The sequence below is a fragment of the Dicentrarchus labrax genome, unplaced genomic scaffold (genome assembly GCF_905237075.1).
Source record: "Dicentrarchus labrax unplaced genomic scaffold, dlabrax2021, whole genome shotgun sequence".
Classification (NCBI taxonomy): Eukaryota; Metazoa; Chordata; class Actinopteri; family Moronidae; genus Dicentrarchus; species Dicentrarchus labrax.
In genome coordinates this window covers 11,665,576-11,693,096 of record NW_026136714.1, presented here as the reverse complement: position 1 = coordinate 11,693,096, position 27,521 = coordinate 11,665,576, and the positions used below count along the sequence as shown (strand labels likewise).

At 37.5% G+C, this 27,521-nt stretch overlaps 2 protein-coding genes across 3 annotated transcripts; one reads left to right on the top strand and one right to left on the bottom strand.

Annotated features, from left to right (window-relative positions):
• Window positions 1-14,685: 14,685 nt before the first annotated feature.
• mier3b (mesoderm induction early response 1, family member 3 b) lies at window positions 14,686-23,274 on the top strand. Of its 2 annotated transcripts, none has more exons than XM_051421472.1 (13): window positions 14,686-14,745; window positions 15,581-15,605; window positions 15,883-16,028; window positions 16,630-16,752; window positions 16,905-17,028; window positions 17,455-17,528; window positions 17,659-17,731; window positions 17,863-18,011; window positions 18,223-18,304; window positions 19,162-19,256; window positions 19,378-19,505; window positions 19,643-19,797; window positions 19,986-23,274. In XM_051421472.1, the coding sequence occupies exons 1-13, from the start codon at window positions 14,737-14,739 to the stop codon at window positions 20,459-20,461; spliced, it is 1,659 nt and encodes a 552-aa protein (XP_051277432.1). In that variant the 5' UTR covers window positions 14,686-14,736; the 3' UTR covers window positions 20,462-23,274. The 2 variants fall into 2 exon arrangements, with proteins under 2 accessions (XP_051277432.1, XP_051277433.1); XM_051421473.1 differs by lacking the exon at window positions 14,686-14,745 and adding an exon at window positions 14,893-15,404.
• On the bottom strand, window positions 23,126-27,323 carry elac1 (elaC ribonuclease Z 1). Its single transcript, XM_051421477.1, has 5 exons — window positions 27,059-27,323; window positions 25,952-26,158; window positions 25,481-25,539; window positions 25,051-25,261; window positions 23,126-24,621 (listed from the first exon to the last, which is right to left on the bottom strand). Exons 1-5 carry the CDS (start codon window positions 27,213-27,215, stop codon window positions 24,146-24,148), a joined length of 1,110 nt encoding a protein of 369 aa, XP_051277437.1. The 5' UTR covers window positions 27,216-27,323; the 3' UTR covers window positions 23,126-24,145.
• Between the last annotated feature and the right edge of the window lie 198 nt (window positions 27,324-27,521).

The window sequence follows — 27,521 nt, the reverse complement described above, 5'->3', positions numbered from 1 at the left end:
AAGTGTGAAGGTAATTGATGCTTGAATTAGGTATTATTTAGATCCTTATCTGCCATTGGTAATGCAACAGCTGTTCTTCCTGAGGTGTAGCAAACACATGAAAATCATTAAGTTTTGCAGGATAAAGTGCATATATGATCACATTAAAGCATAACAATGCATAAAAACAAAAAAAATTTTAAAAAAACTAATTGCAGCCAGCAAGATAATGAAGCAAACAAAAAACAATCACCTACATTTGGTGACAGTTTCCTCCCACAACCACCTTTTGTCACAGAGAATTCAGGCTCTCTGCCAAAAAAACTTTGTTGTCATGAGCATTCTCACGTTTCAAAACTGATCAGAATAGCAAGGAGGATGGAAGTTTACAGCTACGTCTTTGTTTCCAGGATGTTATACAGGCACTATATTTAGTTTCCCAGAGATATAATAATCTGCTTTGTGCCTGTTTTGTGTCCTTTGTGGAAAAAGGACTGTTTTTTCAGTCTGCCATTCCTCCGTGACTGGAATCTTGCTCTCATATAACAGACATTAATAGTAACTGAAAAAGAGTGGCTAATAATTATACTTCTTTATATCCAGTGTTGTATTAGTAAAGAAGTAGAGGGAGGCAGTGAGGAATTTTAGACAATGGAAATATGTAGGCCAAGTTACTGCACAGCTTAGAAAACTGAGATATTACGTGATGTAACACTAAACACTACTCCACCAGAGATTTCCGTACACTTCTTTTCTTTTTCCAACCGAACCACCTACAGCCTCCTGATAATGCCCTTGAAAATAGAGGTGCGATAAAGGCAAGATTAGAAAACTCAGGGGGAGGGGTGTCTAACTTAAAACACTACATTCTTGAGAGTTATCAATGACTTGCCACTTAAAATAGAATTGTAATGCTGGATATATTTTCTGATAGGCTCTTTGTTTCTCTCTTTTGGGTCACTACAGTCTAAAGTATTCAGAGGTACTGGACTGGTTATATTCTCACATTTGAAGCTACTATCCTGGGAACGAACTTCCCTTTGAACATTCTTCACTCTATCTTTGCAGTTGTACCAAATTTAAAACACAATCTCACACTCCTTTAAAGATTGGCAGGGAGGCAGAGATATCTTGTCATATAACAATCTGATACCTGCACTGCAGAATCGTCGCCTGTCAGACATCTTTGTGAGGGAAATAATGAAACAGCACAAAACACGGCTGCACTGTTTCAGCTGAGGGGATACAATTTTCCAGGGGAGGAAATAGTTATAGACACTTTTTTGGTCCCCTTATCGCAGTTCACAGATGGCTTTCACTTCCAGACACACACCTGTGAATACATCTGAACTTTCTCTTTACATAACTGGCCTCCTATTCAGCCCAGAAAAGATAATGATGAAAGGCAGCCCCCTTTGGTATAGATAAGTGGGATTTGAATGTAGGGTGTAATGGAATGTGTCATGGTAAAGATAGGAAAAATTATTTCTGGTTCCTTTTTTAAAGTCAAATCATTTTTTCAAGTTCATCAAGCAACATCATTCATATCAGTTTAACTGCCAGCAGTATAAGACATTATTAGTTTTTGTGAACTATAATGACAATTATCTAAGTTTATTTTTAAGTAAAGGGCCTCTAACAGCTTGGCTTTCATCCTTTAATCATAACTTAACTTATACAGAGAACCAGAGCCAGATGGCCAGAACATCAAAAGTTGCTCTCTGCCAGAACTAATTGTTAGTCTAAAATTAGATCTTAATGTTCTCTTTCACAGTTCAACTTGCATAACTCCACTCTAAATCTGTTTCATGGTGTTTTTAACAGAATTATGGAAGATCACTGTAGTGTTATATCATTATTTAATTCCTCAGTGTATTGATATTCTGACTTTGAAATGTTATGTTAAGCATATACTGTAGTACAAACCTAAAGAAAGACTTTTATTTTATGGAAATAAGTTCATCCTGGGCATGAATTACTTTTACTTCATTACTTATTGCTGTAATATGTTTGTTTATTTATCTAACCTTCTATTTTCATTTTCATGCACCATGCTGCTGATGTTCAACGTGAGAGAAGTGACAGCATTTCCCAAACAGAAATTAGGGTAAGAGTTTGTAATGAGGACACTCTGTGCATGAACACACATCGATTGAATAGAACAGCAAACTGATGAAAACATTTGATTACCCTGAATGCCAGTATTTGTGTTTACTGAAGCGGCACGTACAGCAAGCATTTATAACCTTAAACAAAATCACTCTTTGGAAGTGTAATTATGTGTGTGTGTGCAGGTAAAGTTTACATTCTGGGGGGTGATGAAAGAACATGAGGGCAAAGGGGTGAGGGCCTGCACAGCTTGTCTCCATAATCTGCCCTTAACTTGCATCAGCCCTGTCACTTTAGTCTCATGACACAGACACAGTGCAACATGCAGACATACATTCTGTGTAGAGTGGCTCTTTGACCACATCCTCTTGTGGAAGAGAAATGTCAGGCACAGGTGAATCCCATCATGCAAATTAATATACAGTAAACCTGATATGACTCACCTTAAGGTCCATTGTGTAACATTCATCTCTATCTATTGGCAGAAATTGAATATAATTCATAACCAATAATAACCAGTGGTGTTCAGTTAGTTGCAATCTCCAACTTCATCGCTAGATGCCACTAAATCCTACACACTGGTCCTTTAATGAATTAAACAAAACATACATATTGTGCTGCTTCTGTTAAGGATACAAACCAATACATAATGAAGATTTTCTTTCTTTCACCAAGCTTATCCTGTAAATTAATCTTTTAATTTGTTTAAATTTAATTAAATCTGCATTAAATACAATTAAATTTTTACCCCTTCAGGAGAATCCCAACAAGCTGTAGATACAACAATGACACTTAATCCTGTAAAGCCAAGTGTATCATATTTGATACATGAGTTTTTGAGACCTCTACATCATCAGTGTGATATTTTTTTCCTGAAAAACCTGATGTATACAATCAGATACATGCAGTACCTGGATAATCCACTAGGGATCAGTAATTTATGCACCAGAGGGCCTTCACTTGAGACATCCAAAATGGCTGCCATCAATCAGTGACCCACATGTAATTTTTCAAGAATATTTTTGTCAATTTTGAAAAAGTTAAGGTAAGAAAAACTTTCAAATTGCTACTGAAACTTCAATAGGAATATTTATTGGATTGATGTAATGTAAAATAAATTAATATTTGATTAATAATATATATAATATAATATAATATATATATATTATAATAATTATTTATAGTAAAACCGTGTTGAAAATGTGTGTATGAAATTCGATACAGCAGGTATTAAAGGTAACTTATTTGAAAATCTGTCAATTGTTATTTTATTGCATTTCATACATTATGCATTAAATAAAACAACATACAGTCTTTTTCTCATTTAGGTAAACTAATTGAAGGTTTAACTGACATAATTAGGTATATTTAGAGTAAAATTGAGATATCTCTTTTTGAACAAAAAATTTATTTTGAATGTTTGAAGAAAATTTTAAAGGAAACTCAAAGTTTAATGAATTAGAAAGTGTTTTTATATGTTTTGTTTGTTTAAGATAAAGAAACTGAGCAACAAATTGCACAAAAATACCAGATGTAGCAAAAATGATATGCTGGTTCCACTGGTGGATTTGTCATTGCTGCATGAAAACTTCATTTCAGCAGATGTATGATGTTGTGTTATATGGAAAAATGTTATTTTGTATGCTTGAGGAAAATTTTAAAAGGAAACTCAAAGTTTTAATAGGTTAAAAATGTTTTTATGATTTAATTTTTGATGGTTTTGTTTTTTCAAATTGCACAAAAAGACCTGATGTATCAAATATGATACAAAGTAGAATTCATATGTGCAAATTGATATTTATTTTTTATTTTTATTTCTTTTGTCAGCAGGTTCAATAAACACTCCAATTTTAAAAAAAATTGAATTTCCTGGCAATTATTTCATGGTTCAGGCTTTACAGGGTTTAATCATACTTCAATCACCTCTGGATTTAAAATATGTACAGAGGACGGATAAAAGGTTTGGATCAGATGATTGGAGTGGCCAGGAGCAGGAAGATGGGGTCAATAGCTCTGTCATGTATGCAAGGGTTAGGTTTTACTGGAAGCCAATGAAGACATGAACTGGCATGATGTGGGTTAGTGTTTGTCAGCAGCTTCAGCATTCTGAAGACAGGCTGGAAAAGGCTGAGTAATGCAAGTGAAGAGGGAGTTACAGTAATCTAAACAAGAAAAGATCAGGGTATATACTAAAATATAGATGTTACATCTGTTACATATGTTTTTGGGTTATAATATTGGTTTGATTTTTGCAATATTTCTAAGCTGAAACAAACATTTTTGCTCTCCTGAGGCAAATATCTGGTTCTGTTGTATCCTAAACACTACACTATGTTCACCCTTTGTGTCCACCGCTTGATACTAGGCTGGAAGTGTACAGTGGGTTTATTAGAGCTTCTTAATTCACTGCTTTTTAACCTCATGAGACTGAACCAAAACTTGCAGGCTGTAAAAACAAAGATAATGAGCTGAAAGATACTCAAAAGCTCAGTAGAGCAGGAAAATTCAGCGCAGAGTGATATAGTAATTCTCTGAGTGCATTGAGTTCATCTTCACATTTTCATAACTTTCTAAGTCTTCAATCATTACATTTTAATTAACTCAAACATTAACATTAGTGGCCTTGTAGGTGGTTATAATAAAGGCAAAAAAATTAAAGAGGTCAGCAAAGACAAACTGCACAATTCTTGTTCATCCAGTGTTCTATTGTGCCGTGACAGTTAACAATTCAAATCATCTAACTTGTCAGAAAACTGACATTGTCCTCAAACAAGACATGATTGTCTCATTTTTGATGGCTTAACTATTGTATGAACTCATTATCAAAAAACCACAGTCTCTTTTTCTTTAATCGTTTTGGGAGCCAGTGTGTAGGTGGCTAAGAGCGACAGCACTCCTTTGTAATTTGGCAACTGTAAGAAATGTCTCTGTCGGAATGGGAGTTGGATGTGTGACATCTGAATTCATGTGTACTCAAAGAAGTGAGAATTTCCCAAGTTTTCAGCCTCTACATCTTCTGTTCTCTTCTCCTCACAAACTGTTCTTGTGGTAGAATCTCAGGTTACCATGGAGACAGAATCACCCACATGTCTCGTCATGAGGAGCCTCTTATCCATGACAACACAGCTGTTTCCTCTATCCTTCACATTTGGTACGTTGCTCATCACTTTACATATTCTGCACGATACTTGAATCAAAGGAGCTTTAGAGCAGAACATCCTGCCTCAACTGCTAAAGACCTTCACAGCGGCTGTGACCATAAGTGGCTCTGAAAAACTGTCACCAGTGTTAAGTAATTTGTCAGTGATGCAACTACGTGCTCATAGGCTTTACCTAGTACCCTACTTTCCGAAAAAGGAGTATTTGATATAAGAGTATTAGATATATTGCAACTGGAACCACCACCTGGATGTTAATTTCTTACCATGTTGGAGGTTAAATAGGCCTTTAAGCCCATACCTATACAGCACAAAGTTAGTTTGTGTGGGACAAATGAATAGAAATCTTATTGGAAATTCTTCAAAAACAGCTTTTAAGTGTTTACTCTGCGTCACCTTCACAAATATGGGCATTTCCACAGCTGCTGTTGAAAACAAGTCATTTGAGGAGGTAATCTCATATAAAATATGTGAGCACGCAGCATGACGCAAGTTACGGATATATACAAACACCTACACAAGTAGATACTGCGTCTGACTACAGAAAGAGAGGAAATTGCAGTGCCCACTCACTGTTACTCCGCCTTGAAGTGAGCTCTTGCTGCTCAGTGTTCCAAGCGTTTAGAAAAATGAACAGGCTGAACTGCCAAGTTTTTACTACAGGATTTATACAACATTTCCGACACTGGCTGTGCACTGATAAACAGTGTAGTAGGATGGATTAGAACACTTTTATCAAGCGTTTACTGTTTTTAGATGAGACAAATGCATGCTTTGTTTCTATCTATCTGTCTTTCTGTCTGCCTGTCTGTGTTACATCATGTCAGACAGTGAAGGGTGGACTCTGCTGTGCTGTGATGTAGAGCTCAGCATGGGGCTGGGGAGAGAAGGAGCACTGCTAATACTCAGACTGTTGGTTATTGCATGCCCTCGAACTCACCAACCCCAGCATCACCTGAGGAAACATGACAGATCTCCAACAGACAGGAGACGTTCATGTACCAGCTCATAATGGATGCATTAAAGTAATTGTGATGGCTGCTTTATAGGCTGATTTACAGTAATGAATAACCTCTCAACCATGCTACACTCTTGGTTTGTGTACTTAATGTTGAATGAAAGGTCCCTCTTTGCACAAATTCTCTGTGATTGATTGAGTAAATGTAAATAATAAAAGGGATACAACTGCAAGCCACCATTAGCAAGATCTATAATCATAATCAGACTGAACTCTTAAGGGTGTTATTTTAAGCTCAGTCCATTCACACCGTGCATTTTTGGGTTATGTACCATCAATCCTGATAACTCTGGCAGTTCAATAATATAGGCCAAGGCCTGCAGCTGCTAGAACTCCATTCTGAATGTACACAATGGATGCAACATTGGATCCCTTTATAACCCTTATTTTATGTATCTGACCATGTCCATAAGCTCTTTTATACATCAGGCATATAGACAGTAATATAGGCCCACTTTTATTGAGAACAGAAAATATAGGCCATAGGCAAATAGACAATATCTTCCATGAGTACTTGGAATAAAGCCTGCCCACTCTAAATCGCAAAAGGAAAATGCACTGAAAAAAGGGATTTTATAGCAAGCATTTAACAACCCCACTGGTACCCATAGCTGGCATATCTAGCTAGGGGAATAGAGAGAGATAATTCATAACGCTCATCTTGTGTTTACAAACTTTTTCCAGTATTCCAGTAAAATCCCCCAAACCACTGAAGTTCTAGGCCGTAATTTGAGCAATTTGAGATTAGGTGTTAAACGAGGGCCAGGCAGAATTAGAAGGACACATTGTACTGCTTCTGAGAACACCATAGTCACCAATCTCTCTGAAGGTTTCTTGATATCCCTTGCAGAATCATCAGGGTCATACACTTTGGACCATGCGAGTACAGTATAAAGACAACCTTTCTCTTCTTGATCATACGCATTTTAAAAAGGGGCGGTGTTGAACAAAACTGTAGCATCTCTCTGACACACATTTGTAGAGATATGCTGTTAAAAGTACTTCAAGGTCTCATTTCATCTCCATAGAATCCTCTTCATGGAGAATTACACTTTCACTGCTGCTATTAAAGTAATAGCCTCCATGTATGTACTTACTGTTACTAATACCCTCTTAATATACCAGAAAACTCTACAGGGACTACGGAGTGGCTGCATTTTAAGTTAGAGACATAGACTTTTTTGAGATTACACTTACCAATTCTATTTATACTCAAAACCATTTCACATTTCTGTTTATTTTTGAGACAAATGCAAGATGGAGGGAAAATGGCAATGATCCTATTTTTGTGCTGCATATTTAAATATGTTAGATTGAGGTCTGAGTTTTTTAAACCTGGGAGAGACTAATACATGTTTTTATATTACAGCAGCAATGACTCAATTTTATTCCTAAGAATAAATCACCAAACACTCAATGACCCAAAAGAGGAGCAAGAAATGTTTGTGCCTAAGACGCCTCTGGGCTTCACAGTGATTACCAGTTTTTTGACAGTAACACACTTACAGATGTTATGCACTATTACCATGCTTGCACCACACAAATGCGATACATGAAACACAGTACAATTGCTCAAGGATTACAGTGGGTCAAGTATATTACAAAACACACAAAAATGTATGCTTCTTTCCCCACTGTCCATGGTAGGATTTCTATGATATTTTCTTTTCAGAGTATCAATCAGTAAGCATATTAATATCTGAGCTGGATGTGAGGAGTGTGTGCAACAAAGGGCGTACTCTTTGCTGATGTATGTGTTGTAACTTGCAATATCAAAGATCTCCTTATGATTTAATGATGTGCTTTAATGCTTTATTGCAAAGACTTGTCATGCAAAATCCCCGTCCTTCATTCTTCCTTATAAGAGATAGAAGTTTGAAAACGCATTGCAATAGCTCTTGAGCTTTTACAGAAATTCCCATTCACCATCAGCTTGTATTTGTTGCTCATCAACAAAGTAAACCTAAAACTGGATTTATTCTTCCAGGAATTGATTGTTGACAGAGCTAAATTTACTTAACAACTGCCAATTGTTTACTTGCATGCCACTACTTATCATAGTGCGATATAAACGTAGATTTGTGCAAACAATCTTCTAGGATTTCATGGAAATTGCAGAAAGTACAACAGCTTGTTTACATTACTCATCAATAATATAAACTTCCAACTGACTAAGTCCTTCTGAAAGGTTTGTTGACACCGCGGGACTTGCTCCACAGCTGATGACTGTTTAGTGATCCGTGTGGAGATAAATACTGCACTTTATAAACATAAAGAAATCTGTGTCACTCACTGCACATGTTGGTGTTTTACACAATTCACCCATGAATATCAACACAGACGGAAGTATGTGCTCATACAGTCATTGTTGCAGCTTGACTGAGGGTGGTGTTAGGAGCACAGGGGAAATGGGAAAATGTTAAAGCTGAGTCATGAAGAACCCAAAGCTGTCACACATTGCCACCTGGTGGCTTGTATACTTTATAAAGGAACCATATACAGTGAATTACACAGTACTGACTTGACTACATAAAAGCACAGTATAGGCCTACAGTAAGAATCTAAAGCTATGAGGCCTGTGGTTTAATCATTAATTCCTTAGCAGCATGATCATTTCAATTAAATCTTATTTAAATGCCTGATGAAGCTCTGCGATTAAATATGTCTGCTTCTTTAATACATTTTCATCCAATCTTGTCTTTAGATTAGACATCTGTCTTACGTGTGTAATGGATTATATATGTTTTTTAAAATTTAAAATATTATAATGTGACTGTTATTATAAGCTGTTATTTGGGTTTTTATATTAGATATACAGCTCGAAGCATAATCGATACATAGCATCATATAAGCATATTTGATTTATTTTTCCATCCAGTCTTGGAATTGTGTACAAAGACTGTGAATACCCCAACACAGAAAAGTGTTCTTAACAAGGGTATTTTACACAGTGTGACTCAGTTTAAACTTCCTTGTATGTGCAAGGATGCAGGGTTAAATAATGTTTTATTCATGTTCTGACACCATCCACTACAAATGGACATGTTTACAAGATTTGCAGTTCACTCAGTGCGATATCCTCCGGTGACGTATCATTACAATCAATACAAAATGCAGCTGATGTGCCCATTTGCCCTCAAATATCATTGATAATTATGAGGAAGTTATTAGTATTACAAAAGATTTCCTGCCCCTCACTCTCGCTAATGGCACATCAGCTGAGTGGGCAGTTGCTGGACAGTCACAGAACCAGTGTAGGTGTGGGCCAGTGTTAATCAGCCACTTCCTTTTCACACTGTAACAATGGATTTTGACCCTTCGTCACCCGTCTCTCCATAATCTACGTCAGAGGATAACTTGTTGACCTGACAATTTCACTCATTAGGTGAGGGCCCACGTCTTCCTGACTACATTGTTCTGTAAAAGTAGGCTTCAAATGGGCTATGGTAATCATAATTTAGCTGCAGGAAAAAGAGGGATGAGAGACAGATACTAATGGCTGCTCTTATTCCACGCTATTTATACATGCAAATACAACCAGCTGTGCACAGGGAAACTCGAACAGTTAAAGGGTACCACCACAACCGCTACTTATAAGAAGAAAAGGAAGAAGAGGAAGCAGCAGTTCAACTTGGATATTAAAACTCTAACTTTATCTGGTTCAACTTAGGGTCCTTATTATGGTCGAACTCAGGTTAGATGTTAACAGATGTGGCCTGTAGAGGGATGTGCTTCTGAACTGTCTGAACACAGTGACTCATTTGTTTGCAGAGTCCTCCAAAACGGAGAGCCCACGCTGCCCTTCCTACGCCTCACAGGGGATTCTGTTTTCCAAAGACAGAAGTGTTTACTTGCTACGACAAGGTTACAAAAATATGATCCCAATGACAAATTAAATGGGACCAGTTTATAAACAACAATAGCCTGTGACATCTTTGCTTAAGTTTAACTGAAGAGTTTGACACCCACCACTTGCAACCCATGAGTCAGTATGGGTGATAGTTATATATTCTGTCTGGTCTACATCGCAGGATAAAGATGTGTTTATGCAAGAAGAACGTATAGATTCAACAGTACCACATGCAATGTGTCCGCATGTATACATTGGTGTGGTTTTTACATGTGAATTAAATGTGTGAGTATGAGGTTTTTAGTCAAACAAAACAAAAACAAAGTGAACCGCCATTACAACAAATGTAATCATTTGACACAGCAAAAACACAGAAACTTTGTGTTATGCTGCAGGAAGGATGCCAACCTACCGTCCTCGATCTGTTGAGCCAGGAAGAAGTTTATTGCGAGCATCCTGTGCGTAAACATCTGACAGACGTGCTAGATCCCCAGCAGCAGCTGGTGTAGGACTCACCTTGAGCTAGAAGTAAACTTTAAGCTTTGTCCACAATAAAACACCGTGGAACTATCTAAAGGGCAGGAGGTGCACAACAGACACTAAGGTAAAACTGGCTATTGCTCGGGTTCAAGAGAGCAGAATTAAGTCTATCTTACCACCATTACCCAGGGACACTGGAAGTCAATCAGAGTTACTGATTGACATACTGAATGCTAAATGCACAATATTCATAGTTTTTTTTTTACTTAATTTGAATTGCCAAGATAATTTATAGCCTATTTAATAGTTATTTTACACATTTTAGTTGTATAACTTTTTAGTGGAAAAACTGATACAAAATCAAGGTAAAACCTATTTTGGTGTGTACACTGTAAATCCCAGTAAAAATTTAGAAATTCATTATAAGTTTAAACACTCAAACAGACTGATTTTAGGGGGTGTTGCAGCCCCCTCAGCTTCCCTGCTTCCAGCACCCTTGCGATTACCCCTACCTGCCCAAATGGTGAATCTATTTACATGTTATTATGATTAAATATGAGGTTTGTTTCTAAGTAATCCAAAATGAGAAGGAAGGGAGGGAGGAGGAGGAGGAAATTGATGAAGTGGATCTCAGTGGTGTAAATAGAGCAGCAATAGTTTTAAAGGGTATGTTTGCCCTCTACTGGCCTGTGCACTAAAATGAAACAATACATTTCCAATTTATTTCTGTAAAAATGCTTGATATTAAGCATGCTTGTAGTCTTAGATGTGTAGAAGTAAGATATACCATCCATAGCCAGGAATTATTGAGCAATATGTTTTTACAGTAGCTCAAATATATGAAAATATGCCACTTGGATGTACAAATATGGGACTTTTATTGTTGAATTTCTCCAAATTGGTACAGTAAAAATGCTTGATATTAAGTATGCTTGTAGTCTCATATGTGTAAAAGTCAAATATACCATCAACACTGAGCAATATGTTTTTACAGTAGCTCAAATATGGTCAAATATGCAATCTCTGGAGGCATAAATATGAGTCTTTTATTTGGCATTTCTCCACACTGGTGCAGTAAAGATACTTGATATAAAGTGTTTTTTAATCATCAGTGGCGCATGAAACACTTTATTGTAACATATTTTATTTTAAATGTAGGTTCGAATTATAGCTTACTGTTCTAAATACCTTTATTTTGAAAACCGGAAGTAAATACGCTGTTTCTCCCCAGTTACTATAATGCTGAGAATACTTGTACACTTTAAATTTAAGTGCGGCTGATTTGACCACGGAGGTCCACTAGCCTACTGTTTCTTCTACACAGCACCGTCCTGTAAATGACAACATCCGGTCTCAGAATATGAAAAAACAGGCCTTTTTTCCGTTTCTGTTTTCTAGTGATTTTTATTTTTTGTTATATGAAATAGAAAATGAAAAGCGAATCATTTTTTTAATGTCGCCCATCCCTTTTTGACCATGAAAAAGAAAAACACCTTGTATTTCAATTTTAATTTTTGTATTTTAAAACGAAAATCAAATAACCACTCGTTTTCTGTTTTTTAATACCTGTTTCTGAAAGGAAAATCCAATGACCAAAAGATACACGGACCGGAGAAAGTAGACTATCAACTAACTTAAGTAACATAAATTGTAATTCCAAAGAGAAAAATCCATCCATGAAGGAAATAACTATCTAAAAAAAAAAAAGTAGGAAATCTTGGTGATCGGTCCGTGTATGTTTTGGTCATTGGATTTTCCTTTCAGAAACGGATATTAAAAAACAGAAAACGAGTGCTTATTTGATTTTCGTTTTAAAATACAAAAATTAAAATTGAAATACAAGGCGTTTTTCTTTTTCATGGTCAGAAAGGGATGAGCGAACTTAAAAAAATTATTCGATTTTCATTTTCTATTTCATATAACAAAAAATAAAATCACTAGAAAACAGAAACAGAAAAAAGGCCTGTTTTTTCATATTCTGAGACCGGATGTTGTCATTTACAGGACGGTGCTGTGTAGAAGAAACAGTAGGCTAGTAGACTGCGGTCAATCCAGCCGTGAGTCCGATCTCCGTGGTCAAATCAGCCGCACCTAAATGTCCAGTGTACAAGTATTCTCAGCATTATGGTAAATGCGGAGAAACAGCGTATATAGGTTTTCAAAATAAAGGTATTTAGAACAGTAAGCTATAATTAAAATATGTTACATTAAAGTGTTTTATGCGCCCCTGATGAATAAAAAAACACTTTATATCAAGTATCTTTACTGCACCAGTGTGGAGAAATGCCAAAATAAAAGTCTCATATTTATGCCTCCAGAGATTGCATATTTGACCATATTTGAGGTACTGTAAAAACATATTGCTCAGTGATTCCTGGCTACTGATGGTGTATTTGACTTTTACACATATGAGACTACAAACATACTTAATATCAAGCATTTTTACTGTACCAATTTGGAGAAATTGAAGAATAAAAGTCCCATATTTATACTTCCAGATTCCATATTTTCTTATATTTGAGCTACTGTAAAAAAAAACTGTATGTGGAACCACCTGCAACAGCTGTCACACTGAATAATATAAAAAATAATATGTGAGGAAGAGACAGTAGGTACAATGGTGTTTTGAAGTTAAAACTAATTCTTTTTCCCTTTTACCTACAAATGGACACAGCAGAGCAGCAAAATAAGAAGAATGTGGACTGGCATTGCATTTTGTGTGAAAAGTAAACAAATTAGAATTGTGTAGGATTTTGTGTTTAGTGTTTATATTATCAAGATGTTATTAAACATTAGTGTGAAATTTTGTCATGATTACTGCAGCATTATTGAAGTATAATGAAAATGCTTCACCCATAGCCTGGAAATATTGAGCAATATGTTTTTACAGTAGCTCAAAAATATAAGAAAATATGGAATCTGGAAGTATAAATATGGGACTTTTATTCTTCAATTTCTCCAAATTGGTACAGTAAAAATGCTTGATATTAAGTATGTTTGTAGTCTCATATGTGTAAAAGTCAAATATACCATCAGTAGCCAGGAAACACTGAGCAATATGTTTTTACAGTACCTCAAATATGGTCAAATATGCAATCTCTGGAGGCATAAATATGAGACTTTTATTTTGGCATTTCTCCACACTGGTGCAGTAAAGATACTTGATATAAAGTTTTTTTTTATTCATCAGGGGCACAAGACTTTAATGTAACATATTTTAATTATAGCTTACTGTTCTAAATACCTTTATTTTGAAAACCGGAAGTAAATACGCTGTTTCTCCGCATTTACCATAATGCTGAGAATACTTGTACACTCTAAATTTAAGTGCGGCTGATTTGACCACGGAGATCGGACTCACGGCTGGATTGACCGCAGTCTACTAGCCTACTGTTTCTTCTACACAGCACCGTCCTGTAAATGACAACATCCGGTCTCAGAATATGAAACAACAGGCCTTTTTTCTGTTTCTGTTTTCTAGTGATTTTATTTTTTGTTATATGAAATAGAAAATGAAAATCGAATAATTTTTTTAATTTCGCTCATCCCTTTCTGACAATGAAAAAGAAAAACGCCTTGTATTTCAATTTTAATTTTTGTATTTTAAAACGAAAATCAAATAAGCACTCGTTTTCTGTTTTTTAATACCCGTTTCTGAAAGGAAAATCCAATGACCAAAACATACACGGACCGTGATCCTTGACACAACTGAAAACTTCACTAGTTGCATTTAAAAGCATTGTGATCATAATTAAGAGTTCTTAAAAGACTATATATCCACAAAATATGTTAATGGTGTCAACACAGATGCCCTAGCTGCCATAAACAGTATTGAGGAGAAAAAGGAAATCAGCTGGGATGTTCTAGGAATGTTCTAGTAAAAATCATTGTGTAAGATAATAACACGCTCACCGCCGTGTTACTGATATATATTGGATATATGTCGGTGATTTGATTTATAAATGTCGGGTTGTTATATTTTCATACCGTAGATTTTACCGTGTATAAATGATTACCGTTAGTCAGATCAGCGGTTGCTTTGAACGGCGTCACGACTACCACGGTCACCTGGACCTGTGATTGGCTCAGAGCTCTGATCCGGGTACTGCGCTAGAACGAGCCCATTAGCTAAAGGTACCAATATGGCGGAGGTAAGAGGGAAAACAGGGGAGAAGCAATCGATCTTAAATCGATATTTTTAAATCTTCTGTGTTATATTTTTCATTTTTATGTTATCGATTGAAGAAACAATGGTTTTTGCCTTCTGTATAGCGTGTCTCGTGTCATAATTGTCATTTTAATTCCTCTATAATATGCTTGAATGTGTGGACTGATCCTTCACTACAAGGCCGCTGCGCCTTCGCTCTCTCAGCTGCTTTGGTGTAGCGGCTGTGTAAATTGATACGTAAATTTAACGTTAGCCTGCTGGTTAAACGAAATAACAGATAATATCGTGTTTGTTATGAATGTAATTTTCTTTTTCTGTTTCGGCTAAATTAGCGGCAGCTACATGGTAAAGGCCATCCAACTCTGTCGATTGCAGTACCGCGCAAACGAAATTAGTGTTTACATTTTTCGATGCATAACGTTAACATAGGGCTTTAGGGTTAGCTTGCTAGCTAGCTATTACAGAAGCCGACACTGCGTAAATTGTACTGTCTCCCCCAATATAGTCCTCTATTTTACTTCGATCGTCTCTTACGAAAGGAACGATTTTAATTCCGGTGTTTTAAAACTATATTTTGCTCAGAATTGTCCTCAGTGGGCAGCGATCAACCGCGGCTAACGTTGTATTAGCCACCTATTTCAGGTAACGTTAGCGGCAAATGCAGCTTTCCTACCGAACTGTTTTCTGTGGTCATAATACAGACTATTTATTGCATTTTTTTTTCTTTGTCTTGTTGATTGAATATAACGCTAGAATAATAGTTGAGCCCAAGTTTCAACTATTGCACTTATTTATGCTCTGATTTGATTTTTTTGCAGGCTTCCCTAGGGAGTTCAAGTCCAGGTAAGAAAACCTTTGCCATACATTGAGTATTAATATCTGCAGCTCATGATGTACTTATTTCGATTCAGCAATATTTTGATTGAATAGACATATGAAGATAAAGTTATATACTTTGTAAGAGAAAATGGCTTTGAAATTGACAAAATGTAGTGTTTTTCTAATTGCAATGTAGAAACTATGTGAATAATAGTATGAATCTTTAAAAGTTTAAAAAACCCTGATTTCTGTGATAAGACTGACGCATTTATGACTTTTTTCCCCTTTCTCTCTCACTCAGTTGGCTCTTTATCGTCAGAAGACCATGACTTTGACCCAACGGCAGAAATGTTAGTTCATGAGTATGATGACGAGAGGACTCTGGAGGAGGAAGAGTCTCTGGAGGGAGGGGGTAATTTCCGCTCTGAGATTGCAGATCTGGAAAAGGTAAACAAATAAATAAATGCACAAAATCTCCTCAAACGGCACTTACCTGTGTATAATGTAATGAGTTATGTGATATTAAATCGTGAAATCTGCATTAGAGCATATTAAAGGTTTGCATGTATTGTTAATGTGGATACCAGAGGGAAAACGTCTTCTGAATGCAGTGGGGCTACAAATAACGACACTGTTGCCTATGGAAATAAAAGCTTAGTATAGTAACGCTGACAAATTCTAGTGTAACATGTAGGATGGGGAGGCCAACTGATTAAAAAGAGAGGTCAATTAATAAATGTCAACTGAGTTTAAGTAAGTTTACATTCTGTTAATTTCATTCATAAATTGTCTCTTGGTGACAGTGCATTGGAGTGTAAGATTTCAGTTATATGTTCACTAATTGGCTTTAAACTGGCTGCACTAATTGGCTTTAACCTGTCTGTGGAGTTTACATTTTGAAAAATAATCAACCATGTACATACAGATCTGCAGTTGAGTGGAATGCATATAGGTTTTTAAGTGTTATTAATTGTAATTTGGATAATGCACAACAGCTTTACTAAATTTATTATTTGCTAAGTTTGCTTATTTCCTTTTTTTCTACCAGGAGGGGAACATGCCTTTGGAGGAACTATTGGCCATCTATCGCTATGAGGCCTCGGCAGGCTCCAGTATAGACAGCTCATCTGGAGACCTGACTGACGAGCTACCTGACATGACTTTGGACAAGGTAAATAATTATATTATCATATTGTCAATAAATAGATTTGGGAAAATAACCAGAAGTAAATGTATGTATCCTCATTATGTATATATTCAGGTATTCTGTTGATCACCCTTCATCTGCCCTAACATACAATGGATATTGTTTTTTCTTCCTAGGAGGAAATAGCTAAAGACCTGCTGTCTGGGGACTATGAAGAGGAGACCCAGTCCTCAGCTGATGATCTAACCCCTTCAGTCACATCCCATGAGGCAACCGATTTCTTCCCAAGAACACTTCGATGTAAGTACAACAAGCTACGTTAAATATGCAGTTGATTGTTTTCATTACTGAAAAAATTGTCTTATTCTTTTAAATAATGTAATAAGCCGATCACAACTTGCCAGAATGCAGAATCCAGTGAAAGGTTTAAAATAAATTGTTTTCTCTGACCAACAGTCTAAAACCTTAATATTAAATCAACAATGACATCAAATAAAAACACAGCAAATAATCTCATTTAAGATCCAGAGAGTGTTTGGCATTGTTGCTTGCTAAACAACTCCTACGATTTATCCATGTAGTATGTGTGTTGGAGATTAAATTACTTATTATAGTACTTAAGTAACATTAGGTTTGGGAGGTAAAGCATCAGGCCTTAGTATCCAAGAGGTGCCATTTGATTTAAGTGCATGTCAGGTAATATATTTGTTGTTTTTACTTTATCAGCCAACGCTATATCTGATGGTGATAAAGAGTCAGAGTGTGATGAAGATGGCCCAAGCCCAGAAGACTCCAGAAAGGTAAATTACATCTTTTATTTTGGAACACATTACGAGAGGGATAAAGAAAGTTAACTTGATGTTTTAAGTTGAATCAACACCAGATTGCTAAACATGCTCTGAATTGACTTTTCTTTTTTTTTTTCCATAGGAAATAATGGTGGGAACACAGTACCAAGCAGAGGTTCCTTCTTGCCTCTGTCACTACATAGATGGGGAGAAAGGTGACTGCTGCTTTATTTTCAGCACAGCACACACATGCCTGACATGTTCTTTAATGCTTCTATCCAAACAATAAAGACAAGATCATATGCACAAGGCGACTAATCTTATTCTAATGTACTTTGTTATGCAGCTTATGAAGATGAAGATGAGTTATTATGGAGCCCAGGCAAATTGCCAGAAAACAAGGTTAGGAGTTTCCTGTCTGAAGTGTTGTCGCGGACAACAGATGAAAAGATGGGATGTGACAAACCAGGGATGCATGTTCGAGACAATGAGCAGGTCAGTCATGTCTTTATTTTTTAATAACACAACGATGAACACGGTATTGGCAATGCATGTGACCTTATGCAGTCTACTTTATTTTTCATGGATTTCATTAATTCACCACATTCTACAATAATTGTGCTTTGGATTCTTCAGATTATTTGTTTCTTAGGCACAACCATTTGGCCAGTATTCCAAGTTTAACCACTCCACTCTTTCCCCATAGGCTTTGTGTGAGCTCGTCAAGTGCAACTACAACACTCGTGAAGCACTAGAGAGATACTGCAGCCGTGTTAGGTCCTCGAAAGGTAAGCATGAGAAACATTATGGACTGCCAGTCTTCTCAAAATGAATTCTTAAATCTTACAGTTGTTAAACTGTGTTCAAATTTTTCATTTTGTCAGACTTAACTTTTAAATTTGGCACAGTTGCTAATTGATGTGTTCAAATTGCCCAATGAGATCTGATATTATCATAGATGTGTTGTGCCAACCTATAATCTCATCTATAATCATAGAGCAAAGCATTTTCAATACAAGTGAAATACATATAGAAAGGATGTTAAATATGACACCAGTCTCATTTAGTAATACAACTCTTATCATTTTGTAATTTTGGATTATTTCTATTATCATTTGGATCACATTTATTGGTGACAACGTGAATACAGTCTAAATGTTTTACATCAATATGCATATACTGCACAGTTGGAAGCCAGTATAGTCCCTCTCTTAACAACCTCACAGTACCTTGTGATAAAGTCTAAGCACATTCTCTAACATTACTCATTATTTCACACATTTCACTTTGATGTGGTATGAGGTTCCTCCATCTGTATTCTAACTGTATTCTGCTCATCAAACCACCGAACTCTTAGTAAATCACTGTTTCCCCCAACAAATTTTATATCATGCAAATGTGCACGTTTTAGTATAAAATGGAAGCAAACTAACTAATTAGTATATGATGAGCTGCACTTGTGCTCAGAGGGAATTTTATATGGAAATAAAATCCATTCTGTACAGGAACAAAAAGTATAGACAAACTCATATTGTGGTGTTTATTTGTCAAGCTAATTTACCCAGGGAGGAACAAAACTGCAGGAACCCCCTTTTATACAATGCAACGAAAAAACAATAACAATGTATTTCTTGTTTCATTGCAGAAAAATCACCTCCGTGGTCGGAGGAGGAATGCAAGAACTTTGAACACGCACTACAGATGTATGACAAGAATTTTCACCTCATACAGAAGCATAAAGTGAGTCTAACAGACATGATTCGCTGAGATATTCCCCCTTCTACACCAGCACAAAAAGATCGACATATAAACCTGTGAACGTTTCTCATCCCTTTTTAATTACTTACTTCACGTCCCTCAGGTCACAACACGAACAGTAGCAGAATGTGTGGCGTTTTACTACATGTGGAAAAAGTCGGAGCGCTTTGATTTCTTCGTGCAGCAGAATCGGTTCGGGAAGAAAAAGTACAGCAGCTACCCTGGTGTAACGTAAGTGGCAGAAGAAGATTCATCCGTTTGCGTTCCTTTCGCTGTTTTTGCTTATGCAATGCAAATGCAATGAGCTCTGAAAAGAAAATGCACATAATTGACAAGAAACTAACTTTAACATGTTTCTTTGTATCCAGTGACCTGATGGACAGGCTGGTGGATGAAGCAGAGGGACTGGCAGTGGACAGTTCCTCCTCTGTGTGTTCAGGAGCGGGTGGGGGAGGAAGACTGGAGACCACCACAGACCAACAGCTCAGCCTGCTCAACTCCATCACTGCCAGCGACCTCACAGGTCAGTCACGGGACTTAGTTCTGGAGTTATGGAAGAAACATGGGAATAAGAAATACTTGATAACATTAAAAACAACTTTGTTTTCCTCATTAGTTAATATAGGAGTGCTTAATCAACGTGTTTCCTGACCTCAGTCTTTTATTGCTTCCAGTCATTCAGTGTTAATTGAGTGTCTTGTCTCCTTGCAGCTTTGAGTAACAGTGTAGCCACAGTGTGCAGCCCTGCAGAGGTTAGTTGCCTGGACTCCTACAGCCTTTCTCAACTGGAAAGTCTCCATCGTGGGTCCCTAAACCACGACGAATCCCTCGGGTTCCCTTCAAATGGTGCAGACCCTGACTGCCTCAACATGCTGGACGCCGGCTTCTACCACTCTGACCTGGGCCAGCTAGGAGGAGTGTGCGTCAACAAGGACTGCGAGCGGCCCTCCAAGAGACTCAAGATGGCCCTGCCTGACTCCTTTATCAATGACGTGTCTGTGGGTAACCTTGGAGTGGACTTCGAAGCACGACGGACAGCGGCGCACCACCACCGAATCACCGGCGCCAAAATGGCAGTGTCTGTCACAGACTTTGGGAGCTTGGCTGGCAGCGGCGAGCCCAACGGGTTTCTGGGAGCACATGCACGGCACCACACACAGCACACTGCGGCACTTCAGTCAGAGTGATCTTCCTCGTCTTCGTCCCTTGATCTTCCCTTTTGAAACCCCTTAACCCGCTTGTACATAAGACTGACCTCACTGGAGAATTTGATTTGTTTAAATTCTATTATATATGAATATACTTTTTTGTTTTCATTTTTTGTGTAATATGACATCAGTGATGTCTATCATATAGAACTAAAATCTTGATTTCTCTCAAGAGTTTATATAGCCATTTATTTTATTTTTGTTTTGCGGTCTTGAGATGTGTAACGTCCATGTACAGTGGGGCCCAGAGGCTGCAGTAGGAGAGTTGTGTATCTTCCTCCCTCACATCTACACACAACATCTTCAGAGCTACAATACGATATCCTGCCATTCTTTCCAGTTGCCAAAAAATGGCTTGGTTTTCTGCCTGTAGTGTTGGTATTTAGTTGCTTGTCTTGTTGTTTGAAGTGGTACTTTTTTTTTTTTTTTTTTTTTTTAGTGTTTGGTTTACAGGTACCTTTTTTTTTTTAGCAACCAGGCTGGTGCAAATTGTTTTTGCACCCAAATAAACCTGGCTTGACATTGTATGAAGAGCAACACTAGAATGGACATTAGCTTGGACATCAGGAAGTGTCGTGGCTTCAGCTGCTAAAGCTTTTCAGTTTGGTTTTCTTTTCTTATTCTGTTCTCCTGTGGAAGCTTGTCCGTAGTTCGATCTCTGCTCGTTTACTGCAAAACTCTTCAAATTTGCCAAACTGGAACATGCAAATGTTTGCAACACATATTTTTTAATTTATCCAATAATAATATAATTTAGTCAAACCCAAATTATAGTACCAGATTCATAGTTTTTCTATTACATTTTTAAAATGGGTGACAAAAAATACCTTTGTAAAGTAACATAATGGGTGTCACCTGGTTTTCCAGCTGGATATTGGATTTTTTGTTTAAAGCCTGCTTCTTTCTAGGAGGTAATCAGTCAGAGAAGAAAACCATAACAGCAATATTGCAATGCAAAGATATTGGTTGGGTTAATAGTCACTTAAACATAGACATCATCAAGCACTGTTAAGTTTGTATTAATTGCATTTACTTTAATCTTTGTGAGATTTTGTTTAATCCTTTTGAACTAATTGCTTTCACTCATGCTTCTATTAGGCAAGCTTGGCTGTATATGTCTGTTTGTTATTTGTAGTAAAACAAAATCATGTTAGAATATGCTCCTAAATTAAGTAACGACATTTTCAGACCACTTAGCAAGCTTGGGTAAACCTGCTAGCAGTATTATCTCTTTATTTAGAGCCACTCCATTTCTGTTTTGCCTAACCTGTACTGACTAGAGAAGACCTTGGGAAATCTGGTCACGGGGAGTGTAATAGCAGAAATGGAGCCATTTTCTCTTGACTGAAGTCCATAATTGTGAATTGTAAAATATTTAGCAGGTCATCGTCAGTTGATTGGATGCAGTAGTAGTGTTTACTTAATTTATCTATGCATTGTGCTATGAATAATTAGTTTGTTTCAGGGGTACATCACGTTTTTCATGTTCATAGAGCTTGTAATTCACCTGTGTGTGTGTGTGTGTGTGTGTGTGTGTGTGTGTGTGTGTGTGTGTGTGTGTGTGTGTGTGTGTGTGTGTGTGTGTGTGTGTGTGTGTGTGTGTGTGTGTGTGTGTGTGTGTGTGTGTGTGTGTGTGTGTGTGTGTGTGTGTGTGTGTGTGTGTGTGCACGCAGACAGGATTCATGCCTATAGACCATCATTAAGTTTTATCATCCAGTAATTCAGTTTCCAAGCCCAGCATCAGAGAAGGTATTCACTTCTGCATTTCATGTAAATAATTAGCAAATAGCCTTTAAAAAGTCTATTAACTGACCTCTTACACTTGTGAATCTGTGTTAATACAAAGGTTTTAATTTGATTCCTTGTCAAAAGGCAATAATTTGTAGATATGTACAGATATTTTTGGTTTTGCATTTTACCGGTTGACTTGGTGTTTGAATTTTCTTTTCTCTCTCTTTGGAAAGTCATGATACCCAAACCCCCAGGACCCAGCTGAAACCACGCATGCCAGCTGTCTCTTTCTCAAGTGTACCACTGAAAACGGCTTTACCCGAGGACGTATTGATATTACTCAGTGTTGCAAATTTTTATTCAAAACTTGCAGCCATGTGTAAAAGACGCTCATCTTTCTTTCCTCGAAAAAAATCTTTTTACATGTCGTCGTCTATATTTGTCTTGATGGTAAAGGGATGGCTGCTGCTCTGAGTATGTGGAGAGCTAGTTTTCTCTTTTAATGCAATGTGCATAATGCAGTAGGTCCTCCAAGCTCTTCTAGCTTTAGCAGTGCAGTGATATTTATTTCACCTGTGGTTTGTACAAAGACTCAGAAAAACTGTCAGAATGTAAAGGCCATTAAGTAGTAGAAGTAGGTTTTTCACCACCCTGTGAACTCTCGAAAATGTGATATTTTATTGATATCTCTGGTATGAGACTTGTGTGTGCAAGAAAGCACTAAACAAATTTATTTTATATTTTGTATTGTGTTTTGAAGTTTAAAAAGGAAAACAATTATAGCAGTTGTGGTTTTGAAAAAGAAAACTCTTGAGTCCTTTGACGAAAACAAAAACACCTTTGTGAATAAAAACCTACAAAACTTAAAAATGTATATCCAGAATTATAGACAATCAAAACCTTCACTATGAGAAATGTTCAAGAAGCTATCTTTATTGTTTATAAGAATTGTACATAAACATTTGAGTTTTTTTTTCTTTTGTTAAACATTATTTTGTATTTTCTGTTGTACTTTAATACCTTGTGTACAGATCCAGAAATAAAGCTCTGGAAAAGGTTCAGAGATGACTGCATGTTTCTTTACCTTCACACAGAACCTGTAAATTCACTTATTCATATAGAAACATCGTGGGTTTTAGTACAGTCTTAACATCACAACCTGAAACAAAATACCAGAAAGACTGAAACCTATGATGTGATTATTCATACAATTTCATTGGAGGGTTTCTACTAAATAAATTAGATTCAAATTTTGTCCTTTTTTAATGGAATGTGAATTACTAATTAATGCATCATGGTCTAATGATTAAAAGACTTCACCTGTCATGTAGCTTGAAAATTTCATTCTTGACTTTGGAAACAGGACATGGAAAAAAAAAAACTCAGCTCAAGGTCACTTATTTGCTTGTTCTGGAGTTTTTAAACATAATACACAGTCTTCATCAGCAGCAGGAGTTTGCTCAGTTGTTACATAATCGTAGGTAGAAGTGCAAACATTTCCAATTTCCATAAATTACCATTTAGGAGAGTGCATGCTGCCTGTTAATTGCTCCAGTTGTCAACAAATTCCCCCCCGGGGATCAATAAAGTATTTCTGAATTTGGGCGTGTTTGCATAAAAGTTGAGCTTGACGGTGCGCCTGCTGATGAAGGCCGTGTGATTTGAGCGAAAGCCTGCATGTAAGTGGACCTTGTCAGCTGCTGTTTCCAAGGTCAAGAGTGAAAGTTGAAGCTCAACTTCAAAGCAAATGTGGCTGAGAAGTCATACAAGTGTTTCGGAATCATGGGGAAATTTGAGGAGACTCCATATGCTGATGAAGACAGTCAAGTATGAAGTTAACAACTGCTAAGACTAAATACTTTTTAACATACAAACATAGATGGCTCTGCTGATCTACTACAGGCAATATAAAAGCTAAATCAGTCACTACCATCATCTTCTGAGAGGAATGGGCAGAGTCAGAAAGTCCTCAGCCAGAGTCACTTCTACACCGCTGTCCTGTAGCGCATCTTCAGCCTGCCTCTTGAGCTCTGACACCTCATCCTCGTCCCCTTCCTTCTGCAGGGAGCAGGGCTTGTACCTCTGACTGAAGTGGTACAGCACCAGCCTCCGCGCACAGCAAGCCTGAGCCACTGCCGCTGCCATTTCAGGTGTACTGTGTCCGTGGTCCACGGCTTTCTCTCGGTGCTCGTTCCCGAGGGTGGCCTCGTGAACCAACATGTCTGCACCATTGCACAACCTCAGTGGTCCTTCCCCGAGAACTGAGCTGCAGTCCCCGAAAATGCAGACTTTCCTTCCAGAAATGGCTTCTTCCAGTACCTCACTAGGCAGAACGACTCGTCCACTCTCCACCAGAGTTACAGGCTCTCCAGCTTTCAGCCGTCCATAAAGCGGCCCTGGTTTCAAGCCTGCGGGGGCAGACATAAAACTACACCATTCACAATAGTCCAGAGGTTTCATTTGGAGGACATTTTCTAAGTAAAAGTAGCAGTAACACAGATTAAAAATACTCCTGCCTTCAAAATTTAACTGTAAAAGTACAGAAATATTGGCAATGAAATGTACTTAAAGTAGCAAAAGTAAAAGTACTCACAATGCTGAGTGGCTACTGTCAATGTTACACTATTACATTATTATTGATGAGTCAATATGTAAGGGGTTGTAGTTTAATCTGTAACAATGGCTTAAGTCTTGTGCGTAAAATCTTAATTATATATATATTACTTTACTTATATATATTACTTTATCTTCTCTCTTCACATTTCTGTTGTTTTTCACTACAAGCGTCCAAATTAAGAAATACGGAAATAAAAAATATATAAAAAAAGACCTTTTACCTAATTCCTTCAGAAGTTCAGTCTTCAGTCTTCCGGGTCGATCGTGCTCCTGAATGCAAAAGCCAAATGAGGGGATTCGGTGAAACAACCTGAAGGCCTTGACCACAAACTTCTTGTCTTCAAAGAGGAGGTAAGAGTCACTGGAGACATCCAGGGAGATGGTCCTGCCCGGCTGCTCCTGTGGGTGCAGAGGGCCGCACTCAGCTGTCATCTGAGGAGGCACAAAGCAAAACACTAAAGATTACATGAAACTTAAAAACACAACATTTGGACATGGACGTTTTAAATTATACACATTAACATTGTATAAATGATGCAAATAAAGTAAACAACATTCACTGACCTCACAGTAATCATTGCTTTGCATTATACAGAGAGATTAGGTGTGATTTATCACCACACAGCAATACCACTAAAATCAATCACATACCTCCAGACTGAGCTGTCCCTCTTCTGGACTCTGGTCAGTTGTAGGCTCCAGCTCATGTACTACAGCCACATACATAATACAGATGAGATGAGAGCAGAGTACATTAGAATGAAGTTCAATAAAACAAAAAATAATAAATAAAGTAAATTATTAGACTAAAAGTAGTAACTTCTTCATTTGCTTTGTAAATAACAGCAAATAAAGAGGGCTGAAAAGTGTTGTAGTTTTCGTATATACACACATATATCCACATATATCTATAAAAACATGATAGCTGTAGCATAGCTGTGGTTTAGTACTGAATGGTGAAAGGTTGATTTGCTGTTGTATGAACTGAATAAAGCTTGGAAATGCTTGGTGTTTAAGATAATACATAAAACACAGTGAGGGTCCTCTCTGCTGCTTGGCAAACTATTATCAGTGTTAAGACTGCATCAGTGTGGACACATTATGGATACACTTTGAACCTACCTGCATAAGGGAAGAGCAGCTGTGAGCCCGTGAGGCCAAGTGTCACCCTTAGAAAGTGCCGGAGGCCCCGGGGCCCGTAGATGTCCACGCGATTGAGGCTCTGCTGCGGGTCCGGGTTGGTGTTGAGGCTCACAGTGCACAGGAGACCAGGCAGACCAAACAGGTGATCTCCATGCAAGTGAGAGATGAAAACCTTGGTGATGCGACCTGGTTAGAAAACATGACATATTATATCACATTACAGGTGCTACAGTGGGCATGTGGAGAGGGCAGGTTATTGAAATAATCATAGATGATACGTCATGGAAGTAAATTACGCTGGAAGTAGTAATACTGGATTAAAATGCAGGAAATAAAGTGATTATATTTAAATCAGTGATGAATTGCTGTCTTTAATCTTCTAGACTGTGACAGAGTTATAATAAGGCATTATACTGAACTCACTTGCCTGAGATAAAAGAAAAAGTCATGGTCAAGCAGTGGTGGATACAGTACTCCCCATTTTCTGCTACTTTATCCTTCTACTCCACTTTATTTTCAAGAGAAATATTGTAGTTTTTATTCCACGTCAGATTACTAAAACATATTTTGAATCAACAAATAAATGATGTATATATTTATATATATATAAATATTATAGATAAGAATAAGCTACCCAGTATATAGTAAAAAATAAGCAGCTGCCTCCACCTTTATAAGCTGCAACACTAAAGCAATGTACATATCGATACACCAATAATTAGAAATAAAAATTGACTGCTTAATAAGTTCATTTACTTTTTGTACTTCAAGTATACTTTGATGCTACTACCTTTATACTTCTCCTTCTAACAGAGTATTTCTGATCTGAATATCTGTTCCACCTCTGAGGTCCAGTCATAGCAGAAGAACTTTCATTCTGCAATGAGCAAAAAGTAACTATGTGCAAATACTGAAATGACTCAAGTTCTGTAAAATAAACCCTGAAATCCTCCTAACATATATTTTGTGTGTGTGTATGTGTGTGTGTGTGTGTGTGGAAAGAGACCAATTTGAGTGGCGGGCCCATTTGAATAAAGGTTTATTCAAGGCTGAGCTTCAATCACTTTTAAGGCTGCAGTGACTCACCGGCTCTGAGTTGGCTCTTCATCAGTTGTGTCTGGGTCCCCTCCCCGCAGTCAAACAGCCAGCAGTCCCCCTCTGTCCGCAGCACCAGGGCCGAGGCCCCGCGGTGAGGGGACGGGTAGGCCGAGCCGGTCCCGAGGAAGGTCACATCCATACTCATCCTCTCCAAGTTACACTTACACCGGTACACACCTGTCTACGGCTTCATACTGTCAGTGCTACGGCCGAGGCGGTGTGCCACGCTCACTGTAAACAGTCGCACGGTGATGACGCGACACGAGCGACGGTGCGGCGTTCAAGTTAAGTCGGATTTTTTCCCAGTGATGGTAGGTTCAAGTACAATTCATGGCTCGTAACATACAACCATACAAAGACTAGGACTGGATTAAAACAAATAACACACAACAGAATCTAATTCTTTAACTGCAGGGGAAACGGAACTACATTTGGAGGACTACAGCTGCTC